Here is a 25,065-nt window from a genome sequence, read left to right on the forward strand (position 1 = left end):
GGCCCAATTTTTCTGAGCATTTCTTGAGGGTATCGATTTGGCTGATTGTCTGTTGTTCGTTTGTTGCGAGGATCGCGAGATCATCTGCGGAAGTCAGACGGGAGATTTTTACATGTTTTCTTGTCATACTTAATGGTTGCCAATTTCCTTGAGCTTTTAGAGCTTGTTCCCAATCTCTCATGATTTTGTCCAGGGCTATGTTAAAGAGTAATGGGGAAAGTCCATCTTCTTGTCGGACACCGGTTTTTATCTGCAATTTTTCAAATATATTTCCCATGAATTTTACTTGGGAGGTTGTGTTGGTGAGCTGATGATTGTTTGAGTCTTGTTGTCCAGTCCGTCTTCACTCAGTGTTTGGAAGAGGGATTGCCGGTCAATGGAGTCGTATGCTTTCTGGAAGTCCACGAAGGTGCAGATTGTGGGTTGTTTTCTTGTGTGTCGTAGTTTCAAGATGGTTTTCAGGTTCAGTATCTGTTCTGCACAGGATCTGTGGGGCCTGAAGCCCGCTTGGTATTCGCCTATGAGTGGTTCTAGTTGTTCCTGTGTTCTATGGAGGAGGGCTGCGGAGAGGATTTTGTATGCGACTTGCACCAGGGAAATTCCCCTGTAATTGTTCACATCTGTTCGGTCACCTTTTTTGTGAAGTGGAACGAGGAGGGCGTTTGTCCAATTTTCTGGTAGTTTTTCTGTTGTCCAAATTTCTTGTATGATTTGTGTGAGTTCTTGGAGAGAATTCTTTCCTAGATGTTTAAGAAGCTCTGCTACGATGCCGTCGTCTCCGGATGCCTTGTTGTTTTTCAGTCGTTGTGTCGGTGTATTTCCTCTTATGTAGTTGGGGATGAGTCTGGGTTTAGGTTCGGGTGGGGTTTATGTGGAGACCTTTCCGTTGGTTCTGGGCAGTTGAGTAGTGACTCGAAGTATCTCGCGAGTTCCTTGGTGTTTTTGTCATCTGTGAGTGCCAATTTTCCGTTTTGTTTTCTGAAGCAGAGGTTCTTGGGCGTGTACCCATTTAATCTGTTGCGGAAGACGCTGTAAAAATCTCTGGTGTTGTAGTTGCGGAAGTCCTGTTCGGCCGACTTCAGTTGGTCCTCCAGGTATTTCCTCTTGGTTTGTCTGATGAGTTTAGAGGTCTGTCTGCGGACTTCGCGGAGTTTTTCTTCGTTTTCAGGTGTACGGTTGCTGATGAACTTCTCGTATGCGTTTTTTCTATTCAATATGGCTTGGTCACATTCGGTGTTCCAATACGGGTGTCTGATCTTTTTCTGTAGTGGGATTTGCTCTGATGCACTCTTCATGATTTTATCGTGGAATTCGTTCCAAGTTTTGGCTGGGATTTTTTCCCACGTTTCCCTGAGATTTTATGTTTTTATTTGTGTTGTGTCCAATTTTTTGTTTGGCTTGGATTTCTGGTAGAAGCGTTTTGGGGTAAAATTCACTTTGATTCTCGTTAGATGATAGTCCGAGTCAATGTTGGCTCCTCTGCGGACTTGGACGTTGTGTACTTCTTTTTGTGCTGGGAAGGAGATGGCGACATGATCGATCTGGTGTTTGCCACAGCAGGCGTTGGGTGATTCCCATGTGAAGAGCTTATTGGGGTTTTTCCGTAGGGATGTTGATATGATTTTCAGGTCGTGTTGTTGACAGAGCTCGATGAGGCGTTTGCCGTTTTTGTTGGTCTTTTCGTGTGCTGAGAATCTTCCTGCGGTTTTTCGGTAGCACTTTTCTTTACCAATTTTACCGTTGAAATCGCCGAGGAGAATGATTGTGTCTTTTTCAGGTATTTTGATGAGTGTGGTTTCAAGTTTGTTCCAGAAGTTTTCTGTTTGTTTCTGATCTTTGCAGTCGTTGGTGGGTGCGTGGGCATTTACAAAGCTGTAGTGGCGATTTGCACAGCGAAGTCGCAAGGTCATTAGTCTGTTGTTTGTGGGTGTGATCTCTTCTACGGATTACACGATCTTTTGGTGTACGAAAAAGGCCATGCCTAACATTGGTGTGGCTTTTCCTACTGTTCGTGTAGTTTTGCTCTTGAAAATGCGGTAGTTACCATATTCTGATGTCTCCGACTCAGTGAGTCTGGTCTCTTGTACGGCGAGTAGCTGGATTTTTTGCTGATCTAATTCTGATGTTAATCTGAGAAGTTTGCCTACTTGTAGGAGTGTGTTTATGTTTAGTGTGCCGATGTAGAAGGGTGTTTTAGTGGGAAGTTTGCCAGAGAGCTCCGACTCTCTCTTTCGTGTCAGCCCGGCTCCTCCAGAATCCGAGTGGCCGGTTGCCGCCTTCGTTTTCAGTTGGCGGGTGGATTGGTTACCACGAATCATGGTGTGCTTGTTCTCAAGCGATTGGGTCAAATACAGTAGAGACAATACACGACACTTACGGATTTCGCCTTGCTAAAATGGGAGACAATTCGACGGTGGCGCTCCTAGTGACTTGACCTGAACAAATCGCGCTAAATTCAAATATCAATGGAAATGTATATACGGAAATGGATAAATAAATTACGTCTAGAAATACAGTGGTATTGAGATATTAACTTCGAAGTTGCTAAAGCAATTCTGGATAAATGAATGAAGAATTATTTAAAAGGTTATTATTCAAAGACTGAAATTAGACATATAAACAAGGTGTGAAATGGACTGCTGTGAAATGGCTTGATCTTTCATTTATGCATTACTTTTTTAGCTTTAGCATACCTGCTGAAATCTTACGGTTGGATTTGTCGTTTTTCCTCATTTAAAAACAATGTATCATCACATTAAGGCATTTGTCAATAAAAATATCGGCACATTCCTTACACATATGATGCAATGAATTAACATTTAATAGCTGGACAATTTTCCTCTTAACATGAAGCCTACTAACAGAAAGAAAATCTATAAAATCCCGGCTTTAATCTGAGAAGAGGAATAAAAGAAAGAAAAGTTTGAAAATGTTGTCGATAGTGATGCTTTGAGGAATATTTACGTACAATTAGAGTAAAAATGTAACATACCCTTGGCTGTATAGTCGAGGATTTTTAAAGTCGCTGGCCTGGAAATGATCTGAACAGATCTTATAATTCTTATACAAGCGTAACGTCCCTTCTTTCTTGTACACTTTATCCAAATCGCTTCTGTGACATTTCAAAACCCACAGATACACAGGTTAACTGCTGCACTATACAATAAAATATGCGTATTCTATTTTAAGCCCGTTAAAACATGGGTCGAGCAGGTCAGAAGATTATGAAGTACTATAAAAATCTCTGTCACTGGAAGAATAGATGAACCCGAGTGACTTAGGCCCATAATCAATCATGATTTGATCGGTAAAATAATATGAGACATTTATTGAAATACAGAGGAGTGTATTTGAAAATATTTCGTTTATGTAATGTTGAAATCAGAGCGAAGGAAGGACGACAGACTGGAGCCTGACGGATTAGCTCAACACGACAACTTTTAGCTACTTCACAGCAGGGAATATCATTAGTTGGCGTACAAGGAAATACAGAGTCCACAAATAAGTCTTGGTCAGAAAGAGGAAGGGGGAGAGTCATACAAAGAAAACCCACCACATGAGTAAGACCTTGGGATATTTTTGGTAGGACGGAAATTCCATGACCTCATGGAAAATTACAGCGGCTGAGTGTACGTTCGCTAGCCTAAGTTCGAGCAGGTGGAGATTTAAATCACGTGACCGCTTGCCGGCCAATAGTAAAAATTTGATGGGAGACTCAGTGATACCATCTTAAGGAATGATGGATGAGATATTTTCGTAATTACAAAAGTATTCAGTAATAAATTAATATGAGTACGCGGATGAATGTAATGAATTTATTAGAGGTCATGCATGGAAAAATAATAAATACTTAATGGCAAATTAAATAAATTGAAGGCTGGATTTCTTGGAAACCGGACAGCTTGAATCTCATTGGCTGAAAGAAGACCACGTTGTCAGGGACGCTTACAAAGGCGCGAAATGTGAGGAGCTAAATCCATCCATATCTCCTAAATCTGTGATCACCTGGAGTTCATATTTTATCCAGCAGATATGCTAGCGGAGTGGATTAATTTGATGTAAATTTTAACTTCCAATTCGGAGTGCAAGTACCGATATTAAAAATCCACCCCCTCCCTAAGGGGCATGACGTCAACAAATCCGCGGGAAAAAGGCTTCATCCATATATACGGAGCTGAATTGACGGTCGCCAGCCACTAGTCTTGAATCGTCGGAGCTGAATTGACGGTCGCCAGCCACTAGTCTTGAATCGTCGGAGCTGAATTGACGGTCGCCAGCCACTAGTCTTGAATCGTCGGAGCTGAATTGACGGTCGCCAGCCACTTGTCTTGAATCGTTGGAGCTGAATTGACGGTCGCCAGCACACGTGAATTGAAAATCGGGAGTTGAACTGTTGGTCGCCGGTAACTTAGAATTCTACGGACGTACAGTCATTTAATGGCGCGAGCATCCGCCAGTGTTTGTAAAGTGTGATCGCGCTCAAGCAACATGTTAAATCTGGAAATAGTTAACGTAGGATAGTGTTTGTCCTTTGTGAATATCAGTGATGTAAAGTAATTATCCTGCAAGAGAGTAGTATAAAATATATCACCATAAGTACGTACATAATAGACTGTGTGACGAACAGTACTTTAAGGAAGTAGTAGCCTGTACTTAGCTATACCGAACCGATGTAATGAACACGTCAAGAATGCCGTATAAATCGGGCGTATCGCGACGGGCGAAATAGTTGACACCTCGTCGTACGTGTCCAGGTCCATTGTGCGGTAGGTGGACGAAGATTAAATAGTGTAAATATATTAAATTCTTGGGTCTAGGATAGAAATTTGTTGTGTTAACGTTGTAAATGGTGAAGGTTTGTGGCAGTCAAGATATGAGTGTAAAATGATAATGTGCCAGGAAATCTTTTGTGAAACTACGCCATCAAGGATGGAGGAGTAAAACGCAGAGAGGGGCTGGATGAAGCCTCTCGTCTGCAAAGCTGCAATGGAATACCGATAACTAAGATGAGTACTAAACTGTAAAATATATTTGGGAAATGTTATCGTGATGGGAAAAATGGGAATAATTTGATTATACTTGGTTACCTTCTGTAACAAGATGGGTCGCTTAACGACCCCATCCTAAATTTGTAGCACGGACAGTAGTAAATCATAATAATGTAAATAATCGGGTCTTTTATGTATTCAGTTTGTTGGAGATGTAAATTTGTATATATAGTGTAGTACGTTAAGTCATGCATGCATTCATATTTTCTTTGTAGTCGATAATTTTCTTTACATTTGATTTTGATTATGCTAGTTAAATAAGACCCGATATGTGCTTTTATGTTTTGTCAATTTTAACGAGCCATTTAATGACATGGAAGGAAAATCCAGCTTCGCCATACCAAGTGTGTTTTGTTGTAATTAATATGGTCATATTTTCAAAGTGAAGTTGTTAAATTTGTGAGATGCGATTAATATAATATTTCCAAGTAAATCATATCTGGAGTGTTTAGTGCCAGAATAAATCGACTTTGTACAAGGGGTTATGCGTTAAACATAATAAGAGTGGACTACCGTATTACAGGCGAAAATATTATTTTTTTTAAAATAATAATAATAATAATAAATAAATAATATAACTATTTTTTTTAAAGAAGATATTTCTTTTTTTAAATATGATTTGGAGATAATAATAATTTATGTGATCAAGTGTTGAGTTTATTGGGAATCATTTAATGACGGGAGGTCGTTTTAATTTGGAATTGAAGTGCGTGATAATTTAATTTGATCGATTAATAATATTGAAATGTAGATCGGTGTTAATAATCCGTACATGTTAATGAACGTGTGGTTTAAATTACGGTCCAATATTTTTTTACGTATAAATGTCGCGTTTTGAAGTTGCGATTCATTAGCCGGAACATGTAGTGCTAATATTACGAGACCTTGATTGTCAAATTTTGGTAAATATAATTTCAAGATGTTACGATTATTTGTGGAGAATGAACTAAGGCATAGATCCAAATGAGATAGAAAATGTGAAAGAATTTGCAGTCAGATAATAAAAGGTCGTACGATGTCCGAAATGAATAAATAAGTCAGTTGATAATTCTGTGAGGAAGAAATAAATGAATCGAGGAATATTGAGATAGAGAGGAAAATAAATTCCGTACGAGAGACACTTAGGATATTGATATGAGTGTAAAATGTACGGGCAGTGTCACAGAGAAATACTGAGTTACGCAGCGGGTAGAATTCGAACCCGTGACAGCATGTACGAAATAAATAGACTGCACAGTTATTCGTTGAGATACAACGGATCTAAGGATAATGAGAGTTCAGATTCCACAGAAATGGTCGTATATTGTATTCATTGTAATAACGAGTGTGAACAATCATGATGTCGTGATAATAATAATAATAATAAATATTGCAGATAAAGGATTGGACCGCCTTAATTAATTGAGCGTTGATAAAGATGTTAAACGGGAATCTAAATGATAATGTGCAACCGATAATAATAATAACAATGTAAGGACGATGTTAAATCACCGCGGTCGGATTAATAATAATTGTCATAATAATAACTGTAATGATGTCGTTGGTTGATCAGTGAATTAATTTGTAATTGCGACCGATATCTTAATATATAATTTGGCGGAAGTGACCGGTTCATTAATGAAAATAACCTTTTAAGTGACGTGAATAACAATAATAATATCTTGGGTCACCTATTCATTAATAATAATAATAATAATCACGAGAGGGATATAATAATAATAACAGTAATAACCATTTGTGTTTGCATCCCGCATAATAATGATGATATTAATCAAACGTGACAGTGCCAGGAACCGTTGAATAATAATAATAATAATAATAATAATAATAATAATAATAATTTCGAGGTGATAATATCGTGAATTAAATTATTTGGTGACGATATCCCTCTATTCGTATGTTGAATAATGAGAGGGATAATATTAGAATCATTTTTTTTACCGCGTTATTGTACGGTTTCCGTATGGGACGATGTTACAGTCATACTTGCGTGTTTGTTTACTTCGCTCGCGATGCGAGGGGGGCCATGGCCACGGTATTTCCCACCGCTTCTCGTTATCTCATCTGTGTCAGTAGTCTACTGAGGCTAACTGGTGACAATTCAGATCACATGTAAATAAAATGTAAATGCTAATTCATTGGTATGGCATCAGCTGGATATCGTAAGATAGGAACTGTCCGTGGAATCCAGTTTTCGCATTTCACGAGAAACATTACCCAGTCCGAGTACCGGTCTCGGAAAAATGTATATAGCCGGAGTACATCATCTTAGTTAAATCGGGAAGCCGACCGTAACATGGGTTATGCTCGGGCTCCCGATAGAAGGAAGCTATATCCTTGAGTAACGGTTCGATTCAAATGGAATCGATCCGTAAATTATACCTCCAAAATGTCATTTTATTTCAGAAGCAACGCAGCAAGATATTGATACCACTTGCGGTATGGCAAGTGATTTATATATGTAACATGTGTGTAAATTCAAATATTGTTGCCACGTGTATCAAAGTTTTATACGTCAAATGGCGTAATAAACCGCTCCTTCTGGCAAATTATTTCAAAGGAAACCACTCTCATAATCTTTTTATTGTAGTTAGATAATGCCCTTTTTAAAGTAACAGTCACTTCCTAGTCCTATCATGGAGTCCTTAAATTCAAGTTACAATCGAGCCTTCCCCCTTTTAATTTTAAGTTGCTCCGTTCATCCCCGTGTTCTATTATGCCGTTATATTTATATTTGATGATTTAAATAATGAACCGACACCCCTGAGATAAATGCTAGTCTGGGACTCGGGAGGTGGACGGGTGCAATATATGCAAACACAATATTACTTACATGTTGTTGTCACGAGGGAACCTGAAGAACGAGCGCGCATTTTTCTCTACTTCGTAATTACTGCAGCCAAACACAGCACATACCTTTCCCCTCATGTTGAGAGGAGATATCAAGGAATGGCACACGCTACTATTTAATTATGTCAACTCACTGAAAACGCATAAATAATACCAAAAACTTCGCACAAAAATACACGTGCTCTTATGACAGAATCAGTACCGTTCAGGTCTATCCGCTAGAGTGAGCTCCAATAGCTGTCCCTCGATATCTCGCTCAGTGTCGTGTATTGTCTCTACTGTATTTGATTGGGTTGACCCCGAGGGATCGGAGTACAATCAGGCGGGTGAGTTCCTGAAGGTTTTCTGAGGCAGCCGTTCCGACTCTGAGTACAGACGCTGACCAGTTCCCGCACCAAATAGGTGAACAGACGGTACTGGATTTATTACTATCCTATGCCGTTGGCCATCTAGTGGCTGTTCCGCCTTTAGGGGCAGTTGCCCACCCCAAGGGCAAGAGAGGTACATTATTATTATTATTATTATTATTATTATTATTATTATTATTATTATTATTATTATTATTATTATTATTATTATTATTATTATTATTATTATTATTATTAGCTCTATACCAAATTTCACTGCTTATGGTTGCTAATATTATGTCACAGGTCATCCCAATGTTCGAGCATTTCTCTCTCATGGAGGTCTACTTGGCACCATAGAAGCTACGTACTGTGGCGTTCCCATGGTAGCGTTTCGGTAGAGAATAAAATAGATCAAGTACAGGCCGATAGTGTATCTGATAGACAGGAAATTATTTATAAAATAGACAAAGTACAGGCCGATAGTGTTTCTGATAGACAGGAAATTATTCAACAAATGAAGGTTAATAGTGTTTCATTAGAGAACAAAATAGACCAGGTACAGGCTGCGTGCGAAGTTAATAAAACAGAACTCAAGGCACAAATAGATGCAGTTCAGGCCGCGAGCGTAGCGATGGGACAGGAACTTAGGGACAAATTAACTCAAGTCCAGGAAGCATGTCACTTCGCGAAAGACGAATTAAAAGTGCACATGGATGCGTACATTACCATCGTTAATGAAAAGGTTGACCGCGTTAGAGATGAGGCTCAAATGGAACGCGCAGAAATTAAGGAAAAATTGAACGCTAGTGTCAAGGAACTCGCCGCTCTGCGATTAACTGATAAAAAAGACATAGAATCACACATAGAGGAAATTCGGGATGAGTGTAGGAAGGAGAATGACATCGTCCGGGGACAAGTAGAAGAAAAATGCGCGCAGATAGCTGGCACCTTGGACAAGCATGACAAGGGCATGAACGAGTTACGTGGGGAAGCCGCACGTACACTTGTCATCGTAGCAGGACTGAAAAACAAAGTTGAAGAACTAACTGTAAATTTAGAAGACCGTAGCCAGAGAATAACTAAGTGCGAAGACGCAAACTTAGCGTTATTCCAGCGGACGGAAGACTTAATTGAACAGGGCCAATCATTTGCCGACACGGAAGTTCGCCTATTAGAACAATGCAAGGCGTATAATGGGCAAAATTCCGGCACAAAAGAAATAGCCAGTTGTAATCCCGACGGAATGGATGACATCCGAAAAGACTTGGAGATGTTGAAGGCTAGGTTGGAACCATCAGCGTCTAGCCAAGATTTTAACCTCCAATATCGCGAATACGAACCCCATGATAACCAGGGGATTCATAAGAAAGGAGGCCTATCCCATGCTGATACACACGGTTTCAAGTTTGAAAACAGAGATGGGTCATCTACGTCATCAAATGCTATCCCGACATCGGTGGTACACGTCATTAAGATGTCTGATGACAAGCCACCAAAGTTCGATGCCCGTGGGCATATCACCCCGAAAGGTTTCATCCGGGAAATCGCCGGTTATATAAATGAGAATAAAATACCAGTAGAGCGACAACTGCGAACGGTCGAGAAATTCCTAGACGGAGCACCAGCTGTATGGTTCAGGGCTTTCTTGTATACTTTTGAAGATTTTGAAGGATTTCGGCGGGCTTTTCTCCAAAAGTTCTGGAGTATTCAGGAACAGCAGGAGTTAAGGCTGGAAGTATACTCCAGACGATATTCAACATCTTCACCCACGAAATTCTCAGATTACTTTGTGGCACAATTTCACAAGCTACGAGAGCTTGATAATCCAATGAGCGAAACAGAATTGATTAGCGCCATTGGAAAACAATTGCCATTCGAGGTCCAACGAATGATGATAGCGTCAAATGTCCAGACAGCTGTCGATGCGGAGGCTTTATTACGTCAATTAGACCTCACAACGCATCATTCGAACCCAAGACAAATTAGGAGCAGGGACCAACAGGTGAATAATATCGAACGGATAATCGAACCGAAGACCACTAGTACGAAGAACCAGGGAACTAGTACTGATCCGGAACCTCGTCGAGCATATAATACGGAGTGGAAGCCGCGACAATGGACGAGACCAAGGAATTTTGCGGAAGGCAACCGGCAAACCAACCAAGGGAACTTTCGAGCCGACAGGGGATACCGTGGATTCCAGAGAAGTAATTATAGGCCGTATCCAGCTAGGAATCAAGGGAACCCGAGATATTACCAGGGAGGATCTCGTCAAGAGAAGGATGACAGATACCAAGAGTCTAGGCGGTACATAGAAGAGCTGAACAAGAGAAAATGGAAGGAGGCGATCCATGATCGGGGCCGTGATGAGGAAGCGACAGGAGCGGAGAGCTTGCAATTCCAAAGAGCAAGGATAGGTGGCAGCGACTTGAACCCGAATGCACCGACGTTCGATTCGGGACAAGGAAACAAAGAGATGTGACTAGAAGCAGAGGATGAACGAGAGGAAGCAGATGACGAGCCGGAAGAAGATGATGTCGAAGAAGAGGATGAAGAAGATGACGGAAGGGAAGAAGAAGTCCAAGTAATCCATACACCAATTGAAGCAAGGCCATGTCCAGAGTGTGGAGAGATAGACAGAGACGTGCAGGAATTTGTCAATGCGATCCATGATATCGAAAGACAGAACGAGGAGTTAAGGGTCAGGAACCAGATGTTGAGAGACGAAATCAATAGCCGTCGCAGAACAGAGGATCCAATGTCAAATCATGATAGTGATGATATGGACACATCATAAAAAAAAAAAAAATCTCATGATGCTCACTAGATTTTTTTTACCTGGGCAAGAGGAAGATGAACCCGAGTGACTTAGGCCCATAATCAATCATGATTTGATCGGTAAAATAATATGAGACATTTATTGAAATACAGAGGAGTGTATTTGAAAATATTTCGTTTATGTAATGTTGAAATCAGAGCGAAGGAAGGACGACAGACTGGAGCCTGACGGATTAGCTCAACACGACAACTTTTAGCTACTTCACAGCAGGGAATATCATTAGTTGGCGTACAAGGAAATACAGAGTCCACAAATAAGTCTTGGTCAGAAAGAGGAAGGGGGAGAGTCATACAAAGAAAACCCACCACATGAGTAAGACCTTGGGATATTTTTGGTAGGACGGAAATTCCATGACCTCATGGAAAATTACAGCGGCTGAGTGTACGTTCGCTAGCCTAAGTTCGAGCAGGTGGAGATTTAAATCACGTGACCGCTTGCCGGCCAATAGTAAAAATTTGATGGGAGACTCAGTGATACCATCTTAAGGAATGATGGATGAGATATTTTCGTAATTACAAAAGTATTCAGTAATAAATTAATATGAGTACGCGGATGAATGTAATGAATTTATTAGAGGTCATGCATGGAAAAATAATAAATACTTAATGGCAAATTAAATAAATTGAAGGCTGGATTTCTTGGAAACCGGACAGCTTGAATCTCATTGGCTGAAAGAAGACCACGTTGTCAGGGACGCTTACAAAGGCGCGAAATGTGAGGAGCTAAATCCATCCATATCTCCTAAATCTGTGATCACCTGGAGTTCATATTTTATCCAGCAGATATGCTAGCGGAGTGGATTAATTTGATGTAAATTTTAACTTCCAATTCGGAGTGCAAGTACCGATATTAAAAATCCACCCCCTCCCTAAGGGGCATGACGTCAACAAATCCGCGGGAAAAAGGCTTCATCCATATATACGGAGCTGAATTGACGGTCGCCAGCCACTAGTCTTGAATCGTCGGAGCTGAATTGACGGTCGCCAGCCACTAGTCTTGAATCGTCGGAGCTGAATTGACGGTCGCCAGCCACTAGTCTTGAATCGTCGGAGCTGAATTGACGGTCGCCAGCCACTTGTCTTGAATCGTTGGAGCTGAATTGACGGTCGCCAGCACACGTGAATTGAAAATCGGGAGTTGAACTGTTGGTCGCCGGTAACTTAGAATTCTACGGACGTACAGTCATTTAATGGCGCGAGCATCCGCCAGTGTTTGTAAAGTGTGATCGCGCTCAAGCAACATGTTAAATCTGGAAATAGTTAACGTAGGATAGTGTTTGTCCTTTGTGAATATCAGTGATGTAAAGTAATTATCCTGCAAGAGAGTAGTATAAAATATATCACCATAAGTACGTACATAATAGACTGTGTGACGAACAGTACTTTAAGGAAGTAGTAGCCTGTACTTAGCTATACCGAACCGATGTAATGAACACGTCAAGAATGCCGTATAAATCGGGCGTATCGCGACGGGCGAAATAGTTGACACCTCGTCGTACGTGTCCAGGTCCATTGTGCGGTAGGTGGACGAAGATTAAATAGTGTAAATATATTAAATTCTTGGGTCTAGGATAGAAATTTGTTGTGTTAACGTTGTAAATGGTGAAGGTTTGTGGCAGTCAAGATATGAGTGTAAAATGATAATGTGCCAGGAAATCTTTTGTGAAACTACGCCATCAAGGATGGAGGAGTAAAACGCAGAGAGGGGCTGGATGAAGCCTCTCGTCTGCAAAGCTGCAATGGAATACCGATAACTAAGATGAGTACTAAACTGTAAAATATATTTGGGAAATGTTATCGTGATGGGAAAAATGGGAATAATTTGATTATACTTGGTTACCTTCTGTAACAAGATGGGTCGCTTAACGACCCCATCCTAAATTTGTAGCACGGACAGTAGTAAATCATAATAATGTAAATAATCGGGTCTTTTATGTATTCAGTTTGTTGGAGATGTAAATTTGTATATATAGTGTAGTACGTTAAGTCATGCATGCATTCATATTTTCTTTGTAGTCGATAATTTTCTTTACATTTGATTTTGATTATGCTAGTTAAATAAGACCCGATATGTGCTTTTATGTTTTGTCAATTTTAACGAGCCATTTAATGACATGGAAGGAAAATCCAGCTTCGCCATACCAAGTGTGTTTTGTTGTAATTAATATGGTCATATTTTCAAAGTGAAGTTGTTAAATTTGTGAGATGCGATTAATATAATATTTCCAAGTAAATCATATCTGGAGTGTTTAGTGCCAGAATAAATCGACTTTGTACAAGGGGTTATGCGTTAAACATAATAAGAGTGGACTACCGTATTACAGGCGAAAATATTATTTTTTTTAAATAATAATAATAATAATAAATAAATAATATAACTATTTTTTTTAAAGAAGATATTTCTTTTTTTAAATATGATTTGGAGATAATAATAATTTATGTGATCAAGTGTTGAGTTTATTGGGAATCATTTAATGACGGGAGGTCGTTTTAATTTGGAATTGAAGTGCGTGATAATTTAATTTGATCGATTAATAATATTGAAATGTAGATCGGTGTTAATAATCCGTACATGTTAATGAACGTGTGGTTTAAATTACGGTCCAATATTTTTTTACGTATAAATGTCGCGTTTTGAAGTTGCGATTCATTAGCCGGAACATGTAGTGCTAATATTACGAGACCATGATTGTCAAATTTTGGTAAATATAATTTCAAGATGTTACGATTATTTGTGGAGAATGAACTAAGGCATAGATCCAAATGAGATAGAAAATGTGAAAGAATTTGCAGTCAGATAATAAAAGGTCGTACGATGTCCGAAATGAATAAATAAGTCAGTTGATAATTCTGTGAGGAAGAAATAAATGAATCGAGGAATATTGAGATAGAGAGGAAAATAAATTCCGTACGAGAGACACTTAGGATATTGATATGAGTGTAAAATGTACGGGCAGTGTCACAGAGAAATACTGAGTTACGCAGCGGGTAGAATTCGAACCCGTGACAGCATGTACGAAATAAATAGACTGCACAGTTATTCGTTGAGATACAACGGATCTAAGGATAATGAGAGTTCAGATTCCACAGAAATGGTCGTATATTGTATTCATTGTAATAACGAGTGTGAACAATCATGATGTCGTGATAATAATAATAATAATAAATATTGCAGATAAAGGATTGGACCGCCTTAATTAATTGAGCGTTGATAAAGATGTTAAACGGGAATCTAAATGATAATGTGCAACCGATAATAATAATAACAATGTAAGGACGATGTTAAATCACCGCGGTCGGATTAATAATAATTGTCATAATAATAACTGTAATGATGTCGTTGGTTGATCAGTGAATTAATTTGTAATTGCGACCGATATCTTAATATATAATTTGGCGGAAGTGACCGGTTCATTAATGAAAATAACCTTTTAAGTGACGTGAATAACAATAATAATATCTTGGGTCACCTATTCATTAATAATAATAATAATAATCACGAGAGGGATATAATAATAATAACAGTAATAACCATTTGTGTTTGCATCCCGCATAATAATGATGATATTAATCAAACGTGACAGTGCCAGGAACCGTTGAATAATAATAATAATAATAATAATAATAATAATAATTTCGAGGTGATAATATCGTGAATTAAATTATTTGGTGACGATATCCCTCTATTCGTATGTTGAATAATGAGAGGGATAATATTAGAATCATTTTTTTTACCGCGTTATTGTACGGTTTCCGTATGGGACGATGTTACAGTCATACTTGCGTGTTTGTTTACTTCGCTCGCGATGCGAGGGGGGCCATGGCCACGGTATTTCCCACCGCTTCTCGTTATCTCATCTGTGTCAGTAGTCTACTGAGGCTAACTGGTGACAATTCAGATCACATGTAAATAAAATGTAAATGCTAATTCATTGGTATGGCATCAGCTGGATATCGTAAGATAGGAACTGTCCGTGGAATCCAGTTTTCGCATTTCACGAGAAACATTACCCAGTCCGAGTACCGGTCTCGGAAAAATGTATATAGCCGGAGTACATCATCTTAGTTAAATCGGGAAGCCGACCGTAACATGGGTTATGCTCGGGCTCCCGATAGAAGGAAGCTATATCCTTGAGTAACGGTTCGATTCAAATGGAATCGATCCGTAAATTATACCTCCAAAATGTCATTTTATTTCAGAAGCAACGCAGCAAGATATTGATACCACTTGCGGTATGGCAAGTGATTTATATATGTAACATGTGTGTAAATTCAAATATTGTTGCCACGTGTATCAAAGTTTTATACGTCAAATGGCGTAATAAACCGCTCCTTCTGGCAAATTATTTCAAAGGAAACCACTCTCATAATCTTTTTATTGTAGTTAGATAATGCCCTTTTTAAAGTAACAGTCACTTCCTAGTCCTATCATGGAGTCCTTAAATTCAAGTTACAATCGAGCCTTCCCCCTTTTAATTTTAAGTTGCTCCGTTCATCCCCGTGTTCTATTATGCCGTTATATTTATATTTGATGATTTAAATAATGAACCGACACCCCTGAGATAAATGCTAGTCTGGGACTCGGGAGGTGGACGGGTGCAATATATGCAAACACAATATTACTTACATGTTGTTGTCACGAGGGAACCTGAAGAACGAGCGCGCATTTTTCTCTACTTCGTAATTACTGCAGCCAAACACAGCACATACCTTTCCCCTCATGTTGAGAGGAGATATCAAGGAATGGCACACGCTACTATTTAATTATGTCAACTCACTGAAAACGCATAAATAATACCAAAAACTTCGCACAAAAATACACGTGCTCTTATGACAGAATCAGTACCGTTCAGGTCTATCCGCTAGAGTGAGCTCCAATAGCTGTCCCTCGATATCTCGCTCAGTGTCGTGTATTGTCTCTACTGTATTTGATTGGGTTGACCCCGAGGGATCGGAGTACAATCAGGCGGGTGAGTTCCTGAAGGTTTTCTGAGGCAGCCGTTCCGACTCTGAGTACAGACGCTGACCAGTTCCCGCACCAAATAGGTGAACAGACGGTACTGGATTTATTACTATCCTATGCCGTTGGCCATCTAGTGGCTGTTCCGCCTTTAGGGGCATTGCCCACCCCAAGGGCAAGAGAGGTACATTATTATTATTATTATTATTATTATTATTATTATTATTATTATTATTATTATTATTATTAGCTCTATACCAAATTTCACTGCTTATGGTTGCTAATATTATGTCACAGGTCATCCCAATGTTCGAGCATTTCTCTCTCATGGAGGTCTACTTGGCACCATAGAAGCTACGTACTGTGGCGTTCCCATGGTAGGGATACCCATCTATGGAGACCAGGATACAAATCTGAAGAATGTGGAGGCTTCAGGCATGGGAGTCATTGTTTATTATCCAGATATTACGAAGGAGACGATCCTGAGCGCTCTCCAAACAGTACTATACAACCCAAGGTAAGTAAAAGAAACGATGAAGAAATAAAAGGATTATTAATGATGAGTGCTAACTACAGAACCGTACAGGATAGCTAGAAAAGAAACTGTCGGGTTTGTGTAGGGGTAAGGAGAAGCCGGCTACCAAGAGCTATGACGTCACACTGATGGTGCTAATTTTGTCATCGTGTGTTAATTCCTATACAACTAATACGATAAATAGTTATCAAATAAGACAAATAAATGCAAAAATGCTCCTGTGGACACACAAAATTGAAGAAATGTCATCAAATGAAGTTACATACAAATACACAAATATATGCACGGTAAAATGTTCTGATGATGGTTACTCACCTGGACTGTATGACGTTCAGAAGGCGAATATTTGTCTCTCTAACAGCATTATGTTACGCTTGTTTCAATTCACGGTCTTCTTCTTCTTCTTCTTCTTCTTCTTCTTCTTAGCGTGCCTGTCCGCCTCGGACGTTGGCGATCAACATGGCTATTCGGGCTTTATCCATTGAAATTCGGAACAGTTCTGCAGATGTTTTGTTGAACCAGGTTTTAAGGTTGTCGAGCCAGGAAATTCTTCTTCGCCGAGGAGATCTTCTTCCTTCTATTTTCCCTTGCAGGATAAGTTGATGCAGCTCATACCTTTTCTGATTCCTCATGATGTGTCCAAAGTATTGTAGTTTACGACACTTGATGGTGTTGATCAGCTCTGGTCTCTTGTTAACTCGGCGTAGAACCTCAACGTTTGTAATCTTCTGAGTCCATGATATCCTCAAAATTCTTCTGTATAGCCAGAGTTCAAATGCTTCCAGTCTAGCAGTGGTGGCTTTTGTAATGGTCCATGTTTCCACACCGTTAAAGGAGAACTGAAAACACATAGCACCTAAGGAGCCGCATTTTGGTATCCACGGTAAGGTCGTGATTCCTGAAGGTTGAGCTCATTGAATTGAAAACACTTCTCGCTTTTCCAATGCGACACTTTATCTCTTGCGAATTGCCCCATGCTTCGTTAATGATGGTGCCCAGGTACGAATACTGTGAAACTCTCTCTATTATTATTTCTGAAGAACTGTTACCAAAAATCTTTTCAAAAAAAGACATGTCTTGGACAATAGTCATTAACTTTTCACCGCACACAACTTATCACAGAAATTGCCAGTTTCTTCAACTTTCAATTTTTAAAGTATAAAAATATCCATACAATTTCCACTGTTTAAAAATGCACAAAGTTGCATTACGTCGCACTGATACAGATAGGTCTTATGGCAACGATGGGATTAAAAAAAAGATATAGGAGTGGGAAGGAAGCGGCCGTGGCCTTAATTAAGGTACAGCCCTAGCATTTGCCGGGTGTGAAAATTGGAAAGCACGGAAAACCATCTTCAGGGCTGCTGACAGTGGGGCTCGAACTCACTATCTCCCGAATGCAAGTTCATAGCTGCCCGCCCCTAACCACACGGCTAAATCGCTCGGTACTTCAAAATTAATCAACGTCTGAAATAACATGTAGCCTTTGATGGTCATTAGACGAGTTATATTATTAATCTCTAAAATATCATTATTTTACACATGTTTGAGACGACAGGGATGTTGTTAATTATTTTTAAATAATTGTTGCCCAAAATATTTCTCAAAATATGACAGGTCTTGGACAACAATAGTCACACAGTGACTATTTCTTTCTTCATATCAGCACATACTCTTCTTAAGTAAGAAGGGGGAGGCAATGTCAAAACACCTGAGTTTCTTAACTGAATGTATGCACCAGGAAATTAAAAAAATACTGTCGATCCCCACTGAAAAATCTTTACATATCGAACGAAAGTGGTAAAGTGGTTCTTTTCAAAACTTGAGATTTTGAATGAATGGTACCAGTAATATGTCATTCAATCTAGGTTTAATACAGTCAGCTATATAATTTAACTTTTTAACTGTATCTAGTGATGTAGAAGGGTTACTGAAAGTATTCAAATGACTTAATAAACACTCAAGTGCTGAACATGTGGTACATAGAAAACTATCTCTTAAAATCTAACCATATTTTTTGGAACGTATTTTGGACTGTATCGCGATTGACCTGTCTAAAGCATTTGATAGGGTGGATCATGGGAGACTACTGGCAAAAATGAGTGCAATTGGACTAGACAAAAGAGTGACTGATTGGGTTGCTATATTTCTAGAAAATAGATCTCAGAGAGTTAGAGTAGGGGAAGTTTTGTCTGACCCTGTAATAGTTGAGAGGGGAGTTCCTCAGGGCAGTGTTATCGGACCTTTATGTTTTCTTATATATATAAATGATATGAGTAAAGGAGTGGAATCGGAGGTAAGGTTTTTTGCGGATGATGTTATTCTCTATAGAGTGATAAATAAGTTACAAGATTGTGAGCAACTGCAACGTGACCTCGAAAATGTTGTGAGATGGACAGCAGGCAATGGTATGTTGATAAACGGGGTTAAAAGTCAGGTTGTGAGTTTCACAAATAGGAAAAGTCCTCTCAGTTTTAATTACTGCGTTTATAGGGTGAAAGTTCCTTTTGGGGATCATTGTAAGTATCTAGGTGTTAATATAAGGAAAGATCTTCATTGGGGTAATCACATAAATGGGATTGTAAATAAAGGGTACCGATCTCTGCACATGGTTATGAGGGTGTTTAGGGGTTGTAGTAAGGATGTAAAGGAGAGGGCATATAAGTCTCTGGTAAGACCCCAACTAGAGTATGGTTCCAGGGTATGGGACCCTCACCAGGATTACCTGATTCAAGAACTGGAAAAAATCCAAAGAAAAGCAGCTCGATTTGTTCTGGGTGATTTCCGACAAAAGAGGAGCGTTACAAAAATGTTGCAAAGTTTGGGTTGGGAAGAATTGAGAGAAAGAAGAAGAGCTGCTCGACTAAGTTGTATGTTCCGAGCTGTCAGCGGAGAGACGGCGTTGAATGACATTAGTAGACGAATAAGTTTGAATGGCGTTTATAAAAGTAGGAAAGATCACAATATGAAGATAAAGTTGGAATTCAAGAGGACAAACTGGGGCAAATATTCATTTATAGGAAGGGGACTTAGGGATTGGAATAACTTACCAAGGGAGATGTTCAATAAATTTCCAATTTCTTTGAAATCATTTCGGAAAAGGCTAGGAAAGCAACAGATAGGGAATCTGCCCCTGGGCGACTGCCCTAAATGCAGAGCAGTATTGATTGATATTGATTGTAATAATTCAGGTACACTTACACTTATCTTTTGAAAATTGTTGATAGTTAGAATGGCTTTGGTTTAAAGTCTGTAAAACAAATCCTCACCGACATCAATTTTGTTTGAAAATTCAAGTATTGTAAGTTATATGTGTTAACTTACCCAATAAGTTGTCATAATTCGATATCTTCTGTCCTGAAGTTTATTTCATCATTGTGCAACATACTCTCTCTCCTTTCTTCTGATGATTTTTGTTTGGCAGGGGGTTGCTTGTTGAGGGCTGCCCAAGAAAACCGTACTATAGTTGGTAGAGCATCGTCAGTTAATTTCGGTTTTCACTGGGCACAGTTAAAAAACGGAACCATTCAGTCTTTTTCCAGTGTCTGCCCGATTTACATGTTTTTCAGAAAAAAATTTCTAATACAGAGAAAGGCGCATTTATCGGGTTCAACACCAGCTCCCTAGATGTACAACCAGGCACACTACACGTTCGTCGCATACTGTACAGAGGAACCTACACTACACTAACACATTGCGGACCGGATGCCGTTCGCCCCATGCACAGCCCTGTTCCCGGCCACTTTCTAACTACCTCTAAGCTGGAGTGCATGCATACAAATAAACTGTCAGAACTTCAATAGCTTTTGAAGGACTATTGTGTATTTTTCTATTGGCCTTCCTGAATAATTGTTGAAATGCAGGGTATTTCTTGAAATCTATTTCGGCTCATAGTTTTCGGAAATATTGGTCGTTTTATTAGGGGATCGGTTGGCCAGTAATCTTTCAGACATGATTTCTTCACCCGCCGTATCAATATACACAGAGGATTGATATTTTAATATCCCTGCTAGTGACATTAGTCCACTTTAGTGTTTTAGGGAATAAGTTATGAGAATGTGATTTCTGCTCATAGTGTAAGTTTGTCTTTTCAGCTACATACTGAAAAAATTCCTCACCAAACATAAGTCCTGCTACTTGTCCTATGTTTCCAGATTCATTAGGCCATACCTTTATACCAGGAGCATCTTCAAAATCCTCTAACCTAGGTTCACTGTTGTCCATAACCCAGTCGTCATAAAACACTGCATTATTTACAATATTTAGAATATTTACACCCGTAACACAAATATAACTTACGACTCGTTCTGCGCTACGTGAGTTCCACACCTTGCCTCGTCATCACTTGAAACATTTCCGTTAGAAGATATTTCATCGTCGAACTCTAAATACTCAGCATCACTTAATATTCGGAGCCTGTATCAGTACATAATTCGCGAATAATTTCATCTTTGTGTAAACACGTGCGATCGCTAGGCGCTGCCATCTTGCATGGCTCTTCGAACTTTGTAAACATGTTGTCAAGAAATGCAAAGAAAATCTACGATATGAAGAATACTCGAAAACAAATGCGACTATCGATTGTGTAGAACCATACGTAACAGAGTTCTATCACCCTTGACCTCCAAATAGTTCCCGTGTATCTCAAAAGATAGCACTAAAGTTCAGTCTGCTGGGTCTGCTGCTAACACGAGATAACTCGGGACCGGTCCGCAGCACTCGGCTAGGCAAACACGAGTTTTCTCGGGACCGGTCCGCAATGTGGTTTAAAGTCTGTAAAACAAATCCTCACCGACATCAATTTTGTTTGAAAATTCAAGTATTGTAAGTTATATGTGTTAACTTACCCAATAAGTTGTCATAATTCGATATCTTCTGTCCTGAAGTTTATTTCATCATTGTGCAACATACTCTCTCTCCTTTCTTCTGATGATTTTTGTTTGGCAGGGGGTTGCTTGTTGAGGGCTGCCCAAGAAAACCGTACTATAGTTGGTAGAGCATCGTCAGTTAATTTCGGTTTTCACTGGGCACAGTTAAAAAACGGAACCATTCAGTCTTTTTCCAGTGTCTGCCCGATTTACATGTTTTTCAGAAAAAAATTTCTAATACAGAGAAAGGCGCATTTATCGGGTTCAACACCAGCTCCCTAGATGTACAACCAGGCACACTACACGTTCGTCGCATACTGTACAGAGGAACCTACACTACACTAACATACTATGATAATAATCACAATTAAGTACTAAATTTAAGCACGACAGACGATTCACGATAATTCAATGCGTTCATATAACCTAGCAATCAACTCAGACTACAACCCTATTGTATTAAACACAGACTACTATTGCAGAAAACACACTTATACTGTATTTTTTCGTTATATTATCACTTGAAAACACCAATGAACACCTTTAATAATGTTGAAATAACAACAACGCACTATCAAGCTATAACGTAAACAAGATGTAAAGGACGGAGCTGTTTAAGCCTACTGTACCTATAGAGTCGTGTGACTAAATAGGTCACAAATACATGTAACCATATATGGATGAGAGTCTTGAATATCTCTAGGGTGTGGGGTAATGAGCTTACTATGACAACATGAAATATAGGTTCTGGGAAAAGGAGATTGGCGTTCGGTTTCCCCATTCAAATGTGAGGTTATCTGATCTACTATAGAAATGAAACAATCAATCATATTTGGTAATGAACAAAATATATTCTTTAAAAATTGACTTTAACTAGTGAGACCTACAGCGATAATACAAAAGAAAACATAAAACTCTGACATCGTAACTGAGTGAAACTGTAGGTATCAAATTTGAAATCCTCTTGACCGGACGTTTAAAAGTTATACAAGAAATGTATCCCTCACTGTTCACTTGACTGTACCTCGAACACTTTGAGTGTTATTATGACGTATTCCTTTGAGTTGGTATCAGCTATAGGTATATCAAGCCTAATTTGGTGATGTATCCTTTTAGTTTCACAGACGAGATATAGCATGGCTTGAAATTATATTTACACTTCACAATCAACTTTACAAGTAATTCACTGATAACTGTTAGTCTGCATTAGGACGACTCAATATTTTTTTTTGTTTATTTGCTTTACGTCGCACCGACACGGATAGGTCTTATGGCGACGATGAGGGAGGAAGGGGCTAGGAGTGGGAAGGAAGCGGCCGTGGCCTTAATTAAGGTACAGCCCCAGCATTTGCCTGGTGTGAAAATGGGAAACCACGGAAAACCATCTTCAGAGCTTCCGACAGTGGGGTTCGAACCCACGATCTCCCGAATACTGGATACTGGTCACACTTAAGCGACTGCAGCTATCGAGCTCGGTAACTCAATATTTGGCTGTCACCTAACTGACACATGAACTCAACCGAACAGATGCACTAAACAAACTCCGAACATATAATCCATTTGGTCACTGACGATTACGTATCCATATCATTGTCCCCCATTCGTCTCCTTCCAATTGACTGTATGGCAAGTCTTTCCATTCATCTCCTTCCAACCAACTGCTTCCAAGCAACTGAACTATCCAACTGACTGACCGACTGAGACCTCTCCATCCAAATGACTATCCATCGACCAAGGCTCCATCCATCTGACTGACTCAGTAGAAGACTGGTCCTTGTACATATAGACACTAGTTGTCACACCTACGTAATCTCCAAAAATAACAACGATGTCACTCCCATCCGGCTATAAATGTTACAGGTTGTGGTGAAATAGCCTAAGGCGATCTAGGTGTTCCCTAAAAATGATCTCATCGCTAAATGCATACAATGACAGAGCGATGACTCGACAGTTAAGGTAGCAGTATTGTAATATGTGTTGCAATGTTTTAAAAGGTAGTATCACAAATAATATATACATATCTGATATTAAGCATTAAGTCTCACTTTACATTCTTTTAATGATAATACACACACACACACACACACACATATATATATATTACACAATACATCATACACAATAAAGCAAGCGATAATTAATTCATACATAACGAAATCAGATTATAGAATAGAATCACACAATAATAATAGTTACAATAATAATAATAATAATAATAATAATAATAATAATACAGAGAAATATTTGTAACAGGATTTGAACCATTACAGTTGACCACGGTTAGGCTGGTTGCCAGATATGAGCTCTTAAGAAGATAGATTAGTTTGTTGCACTGTTTAGATTTCTTATTCCCAATCACTCTTTTGTGTTTAAACAGGGTTTTTGTTTCTTGTTCTTCACAGTTACGCAGAAAACGCGAAGAGAATATCAGCAGCATTTCGAGACAGACCGATGTCTCCCATGGAAACTGCTGTGTACTGGACGGAGTATGTACTGAGGCACCGAGGAGCTCGTCACATGAAGACTGCTGCTGTGGATCTTCCTCTGTATCAGTACTTGCTATTAGATGTGATGGCTGTGACATTTGGTGCTTTAGGACTTGGTCTCTATGTCGTCTATTTCATATTAGTGAAGATATCTGCAACATTTAGGAGAAAACCTAAAAGGAAACAGAAAATTAATTGAACTCGTGCAACGAATTCGGTTCATTAGTAGCCACGCAAGTTTATAACATAGTATGCGTAACATATACTGAACTTTTAATACGAATTCTTCAAACGCATAATATTTAGACTGTAACCGAGTTTTGATTTACTGTGTAGGTATCACCTGAGTTTTGCTATACAGTATAATGTACCTCCGTTAGAAGGCAGTGGCTCTACAGCAGGGTCTCTCAAACACCCATAATCTCACGCGTGCAAATCGAGGCGCAGACACTCCGTGCACTGTGCATCGTTCCGTCTCGGCTTGACTCGGATGGTGTAGTGCGCTGAGAGCGACGAAGCGTTCGGTGATAGACGGCTTGTTTATCACTGAAATAGATAAGCGCAAGACAACATAATAATGGAGCAACCTGTTTCAAAGAAAACAAAGACTTCCGAAAGTCCATTTCAATCGAACTGGGAACTTCCGTATTTTTTTGTCAGTCGTGACGATACAGTCAAATGCTTAATCCGTGGGACAATAATTATGTGCTAAGTTAATCAAAAAGATCTATTTTCCAATACAAAGTCTTAGCTAAAATTCTACGAGAATTTGTCGAAAGAAGATTTTCCTAAGCTGCATCGAGAAGCAGCTAAGATTATTTCTATATTTGGTTCCACATGCATATGTGAAAGGTATTTTTTCCTGCTTTGACTTGTACGAAAACTAGATTGCGTGCGAGTAGGCCTATTTCTGATTGTAATTTAAAGAAGGCTCTCAAATTGCTGTCAGCCGGTCCCTTGTTCCAGGTATAACTGGTATCATTGCAAAGATAAAGGAAAAGAACAGCTAGAGAAGATAAATTGTCTGCTCAAACCAAATTGAAAGAAGAGTGTTTTAACACCGGTAACATTGTCCCATACAACAGTGTCTCCGCTCATCGCACATAAGCATTTCGCAGTGAGGGGAGGAT

General features: G+C 39.3%; 1 protein-coding gene across 1 annotated transcript in view; it reads left to right on the plus strand.

Moving 5' to 3' along the window:
- Window positions 1–24,495, plus strand: part of LOC136884229 (UDP-glycosyltransferase UGT5) — a 41,488-nt gene extending 16,993 nt beyond the window's left edge. The window contains exons 4-5 of the mRNA XM_067156289.2: window positions 16,344–16,563; window positions 23,852–24,495. Of these exons, the coding sequence (XP_067012390.2) occupies window positions 16,344–16,563; window positions 23,852–24,134 (503 nt within the window). The 3' untranslated portion in view covers window positions 24,135–24,495. The remainder of the gene's footprint in view (window positions 1–16,343; window positions 16,564–23,851) is intronic.
- The last annotated feature ends 570 nt before the right edge of the window (window positions 24,496–25,065 follow it).

The sequence above is a fragment of the Anabrus simplex genome, chromosome 12, assembly GCF_040414725.1.
Source record: "Anabrus simplex isolate iqAnaSimp1 chromosome 12, ASM4041472v1, whole genome shotgun sequence".
Lineage (NCBI taxonomy): Eukaryota > Metazoa > Arthropoda > Insecta > Orthoptera > Tettigoniidae > Anabrus > Anabrus simplex.